Source organism: Miscanthus floridulus, chromosome 7 (assembly GCF_019320115.1).
Source record: "Miscanthus floridulus cultivar M001 chromosome 7, ASM1932011v1, whole genome shotgun sequence".
Classification (NCBI taxonomy): Eukaryota; Viridiplantae; Streptophyta; class Magnoliopsida; order Poales; family Poaceae; genus Miscanthus; species Miscanthus floridulus.
The window spans coordinates 89,827,565-89,837,831 of record NC_089586.1 but is presented as its reverse complement, the minus strand read 5'-3'; the positions used below and the strand labels follow the sequence as shown (position 1 = coordinate 89,837,831).

General features: G+C 41.8%; 1 protein-coding gene across 1 annotated transcript; it reads left to right on the top strand.

Moving 5' to 3' along the window:
* The first annotated feature begins 1,478 nt into the window (after positions 1 to 1,478).
* Positions 1,479 to 7,216, top strand: LOC136463769 (uncharacterized). Its single transcript, XM_066462746.1, has 12 exons — positions 1,479 to 1,605; positions 2,253 to 2,408; positions 2,487 to 2,743; positions 2,864 to 2,932; positions 3,081 to 3,222; positions 3,392 to 3,483; positions 3,606 to 3,776; positions 4,410 to 5,118; positions 5,227 to 5,587; positions 5,669 to 5,780; positions 6,432 to 6,512; positions 6,805 to 7,216. Exons 1-12 carry the CDS (start codon positions 1,563 to 1,565, stop codon positions 6,880 to 6,882), a joined length of 2,271 nt encoding a protein of 756 aa, XP_066318843.1. The 5' UTR covers positions 1,479 to 1,562; the 3' UTR covers positions 6,883 to 7,216.
* The last annotated feature ends 3,051 nt before the right edge of the window (positions 7,217 to 10,267 follow it).

Here is a 10,267-nt window from a genome sequence, read left to right as displayed (position 1 = left end):
CTTATCCTAGTTGTTGGTTTAGTTTATGCATGGCGAAAAGGAGCCTTGGAATGGTCTTAACTGAATATTCAGAAAAAAAGAAGGAAAAGATTCCATTGAGACAATTATGAGTTTGATTGAGTTTCCGTTACTCGACTAAACAAGTTCTAATTCCGTTATTTCAACTACACCAAACAATGTTTCGAATTGGTCAAGACTCTCAAGTTTAGCACGAGGACCGGAGGCTGCTGTATGGTGATGGATGCGAGCGGCGAAGGACATGGATCGAACGGGAGCATATCTCGACGGAGGCGGTGAAGGCGGGAATTGGGATGTTGAAGAGATCTGTTGAGAAGAAGAACGATACTAGAAGCCCCCCCCCCCCCCCCCCTACTCCTAGCCTTCTCCCGCGAGCTCGCCGGAGGCGGGAGAGAGGGGGCCGACTGGATCTGGACCGGCGCTTTCGAGGAGGAAGACGTGTTCGCTATGTCTCCGTCCGGGTCTGTAGACCCAGTCTCTGAAAAGGTTGAATCAATGAATCATCTTTGTACTACGTCACATGATTCATGATAAAGAATATGTGACCAGAGAGACTTCCTACGTCCAGAAAAGAATATAATTCTAGCACAGTGTCATGGTTTAGTATTTTAAGTTTGATTAATTATAAATTAAAAAATATCGATATTTATAATATCAAATAAATACCATTAGATTAATTATAAAATGTATTTTATAATAAATTAATCTGAAGCTATAAATATAAATAGTATTTACTAGCAGTTTGATCAAACATAAACTATTTTTATTGGCATGTAACTCGTATTTGCATTCTTTCTTCGACAGAAGGAGTATGAGGAAGGGTCCTCACATGGTGTTCTCGTAATGATGCCACCATCCATCATATGTACAACATATCATTAAATATTTCTATATACTTATTATAATTCTATCTGTTTTTAGGAGTAGAATTCCATCTTACTAGCAATAGATTTATGCTATTTCATTTTTTTCACGTTCCTTTTATACCTGTGATCCATGCAATGAAGAAATGCCCTGAAGCAGTGTACTTCATCTCAAATTTTAAAACGTTTGACTTTTTTTATCATAAGTTTGACCACTCGTCTTATTTAAAAATTTATACAAAATATCACTTCTTTTGTTGTGATTTGCTTTATTAATAAAAATTCTTCAAGAATAATTTAAATTTGACTATATTTGCATAAATTTTTTAAATAAGACGAGTGGTTAAATTTAGGTAAAAAAAATCAAATGTTTTATAATTTAGGATGGAGAATGACACAAACGTCCCGCGGCAACGCGTGGAGTATATTCATCTATACTGGTCTAGTTTTTCAAATTCCCAAATCCGTATGGCATTGGCATCCAAATCCAATGATCCAAACGTCACGTGATGAGGGATAAAAAAAATCAAATCCCGCAGCTCCCGCTGCCTCGCGTTTCCGTTTCAAACGATTCAAACCAAACCCGTCTTGGCCTCTCGGGGCCCATAGCACCGTCTCCCTCTCCCCTACCTCCTCCGTCCTCCGGATCCCAAAATCTCAAACGGGGCCTCAGATACGCGCATGGCGTCGCCGCGCCGCATTCCCTCCGTGCCTGCCGGATCCGGTGAGGCGCTCTTTCTCCACCAATCTCTCTGTCTTCGCTTCTGTACCCCAAATTTGCTAGGGTTTTCCTGCTCCAGCCCCAGTAGTTGTTACATTTCTTTGCATGGATGGCGCTTAATTTCTTCGGGTCTAGGGCCCGTTTGTTTCCACTTCTCCTGGCCACGCTTGAATTATAATCTAAGCGAAGATTTTCTCGCTTCTCGCTTCTCGCAGTTCAAATTTCTGAAGCGGCTTACCACGTAAGCGAGAATCGGTGGAAATAAGCAAAGCGTTTGGCGGGATTCTCGCTTATTTCCACCGACAAGCCGCTTATAAGCGGAAACAAACGGGGCCCTAGTGACTTGTGGTCTCTGGTTTACTCGCTGGGATTCACAAGATGCCTGGCACTTCGGTTCTGCGTCAGTGGCTAATCCAGTCCAATGCGCTTGACCTTGTTTAGGTCTGTGCCAGTGTGCTTCCTTGCTACTGTTATAGTGCGAAAAACACGGTTTCGCATACTTTTAGATGCAGTGCTCTCCTGCTCCCACAGGCCCATGCTTGCTAACTTACAAAGTTCAGTTCATTAGGTTGTGCCCACTTTATACCATGAACTCAGGGATACCATCCTAATCTTAAATATATATTCATTATTGCCACACATAAACACAGGCAACAAAGAGAATATTTCTCAAGATGGAGATGCTCCCTTGGATTTTGCAACCTTGCCTAAAGAAGGGTCTGCCTCTACAAGGTGGAAGAAGAAGACTGCAGGTTTCAACTTGAGGAAAAGCATTGCCTGGAACCCTGCTTTTTTCACTGAAGAAGGTATGGTTCTTCTTCGTCAACTCTGCGCTTTGGTTTGTCCTGGATCTGGTTTAATAGTAACATCAATGAACTTTGTAGGTGTTTTGGATAATTCGGAGCTTTCTGTGCTTACTTGCTCCCAACCGATGGCAAATAGGAGCCCTGGCTCAGGGGTCAGTAGTATAATGTCCCCATCGTGTCAGTCAGGGAGATATGGTAACACATATGTACGGAAGGAAGCTGCAGAGAATTCACATGGAAAATTGCCTGCAAGATATCACAGGGCAGAAAGCCAGGGAAGGAAATTGTTTTCTTCAGCAAAAACTCCTCAGAGGGACAAACAGAAAGAACCTGCTGTCAGTTCATCACTCAACACATTCTTTACCTGTTTCTTTTAAAGACACAGTTTACTTGTTATGTTTGTAGCACTTACAATCATCCAATAACATTGCTGTTTTCTGCCCAACCAATTGCAGGTAACACAAAACAGAAGCTCTGCAAGAAGCATCCAAATATGCTCACCAAGAGTACCAGCAGGATCTATATATCCTAACGAAGTTTTAGGCAGGGTTGAGCAGGCCTTAGTGTTTTTCCCTTGATAACTGTAGGGTTGACTTATTTGTCCATACGTTGCCACAAGTTTAAGTATTCATTCATCACTACAAATGTTGTTAGTCTTAACTTAGATATACACAGAAGAAAGTACCAAACTCATCTGCTTCTACAGCTCAGATGTCAAGAATACCAAAGCAATCACGACCTTCTCTTCCTAAGGTTCCAAGAAGTACTTCATCTGCGACAAACAGTTTGGAATCACACAAAAAAATAGCTCCAGGTAATCTTTGTATATGCCCTAAAGAAACTGGGTTTCTGGCGAACTCTGGAATTCTATTTTACCAGACCATGCAGGATTTCCCAGTGATAAAGTATGTTTATTTGACTTAGCTCTTAGCACTCATGTGTTGTTACTAGCTGTCTGATGCAATATACTGCTATTTTTTCAGTTAAAGCTGAGCTAGTTCACAGAGTAACTGGATTGCCTACTAGATTGAAGATCAATTCTGTATCTTCTGGACCTAGCATAGAGAAGGATGCGGTGAGTTATATATTCAATTCATCATAACTGATATGGTCTGCATCCCCACTTGTCCAATCTGCCTGCATCTTTTGTCAATCAATATTTAATAGTGTTCCTAAACAAACTGTTTTCTTTTGCAGGTGCCTGCTGTTACTGGAGTACGTGAAGAAGCCAGTGCTTCTGTGAAATGCAAAAAAATTCCACCACACCCACAAATTAGTCCATCCAGCCCCTTTGATAGCACTGCGTCAAAATTTGCTAAGCCATCAGCACTTCGAATGCCTTCACCTTCAGTTGGTTTTTTCAATCAGGTAGTCTATTTTGTCCTTCCATTTTTAGAACATTGCCTTATTTGTTGTGGTGTAATGCATTGGTGCATTTCCTATTTTCTAAAAAATATAATGATAAGCTGGCTTGATAGCAAATTTGAGAAATAAACAAATGTGTGATTCTGGGCTAAGTTCTTATCAAATGTATGGGAAAATATGAGGCCTGGTACATGTGGAGATTTAATTATTGAATGTTACATAGTTATGCATAGTTGATTAATTGTGCAAACACATAGTATGATATGAAAGTTACCTGAAAAACTGTTTTGTATTTGTCAACATATTGTATATTAGCCTATTAGGTACCTAAGATTGCTTTCCTTTCTACCCTCTCCAGATATAGTTGTTGGGACTCTTTCATTAGTTCATATCAATCTGTTCATTTGTTGTAATCTTGTATCACTATAGGAAACAGAGTCCCTAGGGGATCAATATATGTAAATCCATGCGCCCTATGGCCTATCATGCTCACTCTTGCACTATTCTTGGTGTATTTTTTATTCGTAATATCTTATTCTGTAACTTTGAGTCTGTTGGTTTTACACTTGTGTTTTGTTTTATATTTTCCTGTGAGGGTTCATTTGTCAAATATGATTGATTGACTGATCTGTTCAGGAAAAAGCGCTTGTGTCACACGGTGATGCAGCTAAAAGAAACGTGGGGAGGTGCTTCTCTTCAAATACTTCAGCGCTTGATAAACCACCCAGATACAGGCAGTCTGAGGAAAGCAGACCCCACCTAACAAAGCAGCTGTCAACCAATTGCACTGCTGCTTCCAATCTTGTGCCACCTGTGACTAGAGAGAGCAATCTCAAATCTTTGGTGATTCCAGAAAAGGAATCGTTGTCAAAAGTTATTACTACATACATAGAAAAACCTGGAAATGTAAATAATCAAGCAAGGCCAAAGTCTGATTTCTCATTGGCAGGAACTGGAGCTACTACTACTCCACAGCCAATGAATTTAGAAAAGAATGATGATGCCGGAAATAGTGTGCCACTGCCAGTTGTGTACAATGAGACATTGCATGTAGAAGGAAGGGGCGGTATCAGAGAGATTGAACCTCTTGATAATTCCGACTCTCTTGAAGCTATTTGTTCCTCAACCATTGAACCTGTTGAGGATTCGTTCCCTCTTCAAGCCAGTTATTCCTCAACCAAACCTATTGTAGGGAGTAAATTGTCACCCTCTTGCATTTCTTCTGAAGTATGCTCCTCTAGTGAGCTTAGTTGTCAAGTCAAGTCAGACAGTGATTCCAGTGCAGCAATTGACTTGGAAAACTCTAATGTTGGAGAGACTGCACTTGGAGCTTCTTTGTTGAAAGGTAGCAGTTGCACTCCAACTCTTGATTTGTTGCAAGGATTTTATTCCTTTGATCACCAGAATATTGAATGTCCTATGCTAATGGAATCATCATCTACAATATGTGCAGATCAGTTGCCACATTGTGGCAGTTTAAGAGATGAAACGCCAACCCTAGCTGACAGTCATTCAGATTTGAATGATTCTTTGTGTGATGAAACTAAACCAGCTTTGTCAGAAGAACCAAATACTGAAGGTGAAATGGAGCTTGAAACAAACAGTACATTAGATGTAAAGGCAACTCCTTTGTTAGATGTGAGGTGTGGGCGTATTCACATTTATAGGACCACAGATTGTTCTCCTATGAAATTGGAAGCTTTTACACCTTGTGTGGAAAGACGGCATGCTTTATTAGTAGAACCAAATATTGAAGAAAAAATGGTGCTTGACACAGACAGATTGTCAGCTATACAGGATGCACCACATATAGAGTATGTCTGTTTAATATTTGACTGCATACATTCAGTTGACTTGCAACTGCATTTATAATGTTTCATTCTCATCTTTTACAGAAAGAACAAGGCACCAGACTTATCACCAGCAAATACAATCCTTAAAGATCATCTGAAGAACCTGGTACCATTTACAGAAGAATGGCTTGCTGTAATGGAGGCTCGTGGGCAGGTCTGCATACCTAGCTACCTAATAGAAGTAGTAAAGTACATGCTATTGTGACTTGTTAACAAGTGTAGTCTATGGGTTCTTTTTCCCCTTTATTTTCATAACTTGCTACCATGCTAATTTCTTTACAATCCTTTAGTACAGGCAGCACAAGTCAGCTTTCCAATTTTTGGCCTTTGCTTTTTATATTTGGCTGCATGCCACTAATCCATTCTCCTGGTACTAGCAAAAGGCTTTCCATATTTCCTGGGTTTTGCTGCATTATATGGTTACTAGCAGTCCATGGCAATGAGCCATAATATTTAGGAACAAGTAACTAAATCAATAAATGAAGGGCGGGCCTGGTGCAAGCGGTAGAGTCTTACCGCCTGTGACCGGAAGGTCCCGGGTTCGAGTCGTGGTCTCCTCGCATTGCACGAGCGAGGATAAGGCTTGCCACTGACACCCTTCCCTAGACCCCGCACAGAGCGGGAGCTCTCTGCACTAGGTACGCCCTTTTTTTTAACTGAATCGATAAATCTAACTGTACAGATCATTCAGTCTTATATTTTTCCCAGCAACTGACTAGCTGAGCATAGAATACTAGTGGTAGCATTTAGCAGCTTGCAAATTCCTTTTTTTGTCACTGAGCTGAGTGTGATACATTCTTGTCAGGAAGTTTTGGAACAAAAGACTGGTGCTGTGCAAAATTCTCCTCCTGACAAAACAGCTCCAGAACCCAGTCCTTGGTCGCCGGTAATGCTCTTGCAAAATTTCAAATTTGAAATATAGTTTCTCAAAACACAGGAGTGGAACTTCATTGTTCAGTAAGCCATGATGTTTCATGTGCAGTACATTTATACCAACAAAAAATTCTCATGTTAAAGTCGACAATTTGTATTCACAGTAATCTGAAACTATTTGAATAGATTGATAGATGCGAAGGTCACCTAACCAAGAACAAAATTAGCTCAACCGATGAATGACTTCCTTACGAAACATTCATTCAGTGTATAATGTAACAGCTTTTCATTGCAAATCACTGCAGGTTAAACGGAAAGCGCAAGATGTTGGACCATTTGACTGTACCAAGTTCTCCAAAAACATCCGAACCTCTGATACCTGACTGCAGACCTTGGACATCGCATTCTATCATGGTATAGCCACGGTGATAAGGTCAGGGCATCCGAAAATCCGGTACCCTAACTGCATACGTTGACCTTCACATTCTATCATGGTACAGCCACTGTGATAAGTAAGGTCAGGGACTCCGAGGCGAACACGGTGTAAATACCTGCCACCGATTCTCATTTTGACCAACCTTACTGCGATGTAGTTCAGCAGCCTTGTTGATCTGCATTTGTTGCCTCCCCTTTTTTGTTATTGTGAAATACTGCTGAGACCACGCTCCAAGCAAACGCTTGGTAAACAAGAAGGGAAAAAAGAGAGAGAGGCTCTTTTGTGTTCATCTCGATTGCTCTTTTTTGGCCATTGGTAGCTGACTAATATTGATGTCTGAAATTCCAAATGGGATATCTGATATTCTGATCGAATTCCTTGAGAGTTGGGCAGGCCAATCCAGAACTTTTTTTTTACATGCAAGCAGACTCCATTACTCATCAACCGGTGCCAAATCATTGGCAACCAACATCTGGATACAAGCCGGGATAGAATCCCTGATCGAGTTCATGTCTGAATCAAGACTAGCACCTAAACTCGCTAAAGCATGCGCTACTGAGTTACATGACCGAGAGTTATATGCTACAATTTTTGACACAAAATTAAAAGTTAATGCATCCTTGAGTTCCCAGATCAAACCACAAGCTGAGCTAGGATCAGCGATTGTAGAGGTCAATGCTTGAACTACTGAAGTCGCATCAGTTGCCAGAACAATTTTCTGAATCCCCAATTCAGAAGCTCTTTGCACGGCCTGCCAGAACTTGAAAGCTCACGTCGGCAATCCTGCTGCACCAGCCACCAGAGACGCCTGCTTTCTGGTGAACATCGAGGACCGGGTGTGCATCTTGATTTACATCTTCCTGTACCTCGTCTCGTTCCCCTTCTCCATCAGCGTCGTGTAGCTCTCAACATTGGTACCTTTGGTTTGCATGTTTTCTGCTCATCAGTTTGTGCACCGGCGGCGAGTGTCGTAGCTTGCTGCAACGCGTGTTCGATTGTGTTAATAAGCCCAACAGCAGTCAGCTGCTGCTTGAGAGCACCTTTCTCTCTTCTCTCTTCGTTATTAGGGAGGTTACAAAACTTGTTGTACACCAAGGTGCTGTTTGGTAACGTGCACAGTAACGCAAATGTAATCAAATTAGTTCATTTGTATCTGCGGCCGGTAACGTTTGCAGGCTTAAATTATTTTCGTTTGCGTTACCTGCTGTGGAACCAAACAGCACACAAGATCAAAGCTAGCATTCCAACGGTAACCAAACAACTACCGAAAAAAGACTTTGTAGCCTCTCCAAAAGAAAACGTCCGTCATCAAGCAGACAAACAGCATTTGTGATACTTCACCAATCACCAGATAATTGTATTGGAGAATGATACCGTGCCATGTGGTAAACTGGGAATTTACCAACTATAGTCCTTGCAAGTGAAATTATATGTTGTCCTAACCCTTTTTATACTCGTCAAGTACAAAACAAAGGAACTTAGTAAAAATGAGAAGACGAAGAATATATAAGCACGTTTTATTTCCTCAAAATGTTACAGCATGAGTTATATTTCCTCAAAATGTTACGGCATGAGAAGAAGAAGAATATATAAGCACGTTTTATTTCCACAAAATATTACAGCATGAGTTAATCGTGGCGTTGGTGACGTGCAAATACACTTGTCCTGTCGATAGTGATAGCGACTTTGCCACGATGCCAGTTCACTGATTCTGCTGCTAATGGCAGTGGCCGTTTAAGAATGGTCAATCTGCTCCGTCGGAGTCAGAGAAGCCTTCCTTGGTTGGGGTCGACGTGCTCATTTTCCTCATTTCATTCATTTGGAGATACCAACTGAAGCACGGCGCCGACCAAACAACAGGGGCACGGCCATTAGGATCCAGCGGAGTAGGGAACGCACTGGCACAAACCATGTTGTAAAAAGCCACAAACATTGGAACATGGTTATGATCATAAATTTTTCGCATCATCCCAGTTCCATGGCGATCACATACAGTTTGGAGATACATCTGCAGTACGATAACACAACATACTAGCAGAAATGCGCACTCATCTTAAGGGTGTTGCCTGAAACAAGAGGAAATAAACACACTATAGTGTATAATAACTGGCGTTAAGGTCCAAGGCATGGATCAGACTTAAAGATCCTGCATCACAACCAGTAATGGTTATTCCGTGTTCGATGTGCTTGGAGGTTTCTCCTTTGGATGCTTTGATCCGTAGTGGTCGGTCAGCTGTTTTTCATTTGCCAATTGTACCTACGGAAATAGCGACGCCCGGTGAGCAGATATGTTCCTCAAATGCAACTAGCCAGGTAAAAAGTAGGGCATCCACATAATGAACCCACAACTTTACTCCTGAGTTAAAAGGAATTCATAAAATATAGAAGACGAGAGCCAATAGTAACCAGGGGCGGAGCCTAGTAGCGGCCAAACTGGGCTCCGGCCCCCCTGCCGTGTGAAGTTTTTCAATACATGCATGTTACTTTACCAATGCATCTGCATGTTACCATGCGTGCAAGGATCAAAGTTATCTCGGCGTCCAAACATGGCGAAGTTCTGCTCATGAAGAAGATGGGGCTCATGGCACCTTTAGCGCCGAGTTCCTCTGCGGCCAAGCGCTCGTACGACTCCTACTTCAAGGGCAACTTAGTTTAGGTTGATCCCGCACGTAGTTTAGGTTGATCCCAATGGATCCCATGGATGTCTTAACCAAAATGTAGCCCCTGGAGATATCAGTCGGGCCGGGAACGGCCTCTTTTGTATTTTTAAAACTTCTATCTTCTTAATACAATGATATGCAATGCTCTTGCGTATTCGAGAAAAAAAAAGTACACCTCTCTCTTCACATTAGTTGTATATTCCTGGTCTTAGCAATTCTTGAAGCTTTTTTTTAATACACTATATGTTCACGTAAATTGCTCCCCCCCCCCCCCCCCCCCCCCCCCCACCCCCCCTGGTTCTACTTCACCCTCCGCCACTGATAGTAACCTTGAGTTACCATATGAAGAAAGTACTGGGTAATGAGACAGTAGAGCTAAACCATGTTTAGACGAACCCACAAAAAGGTTCCACAGCAGGGAATTCTTTCTGAAGTATTGACTCCGCTTTTTGGGAAAAAAAAAGGTGATGAAAGTCGTGTACTCGTGAGATCAAATCACGCTAGGAGAAGGTTATGTGGCCACTTCTTTGTAGCACTAGCTTTATCTGTGGTGTGGTAAAGTGTCAGACACACTGGACAGTAGATTCCACTTCGAGTACTCTCAATCTCTCATTCTAGTCACGATGCCTAGTATCACTACTAAACGGTCACAATCAAGGCAACAAAGAACAA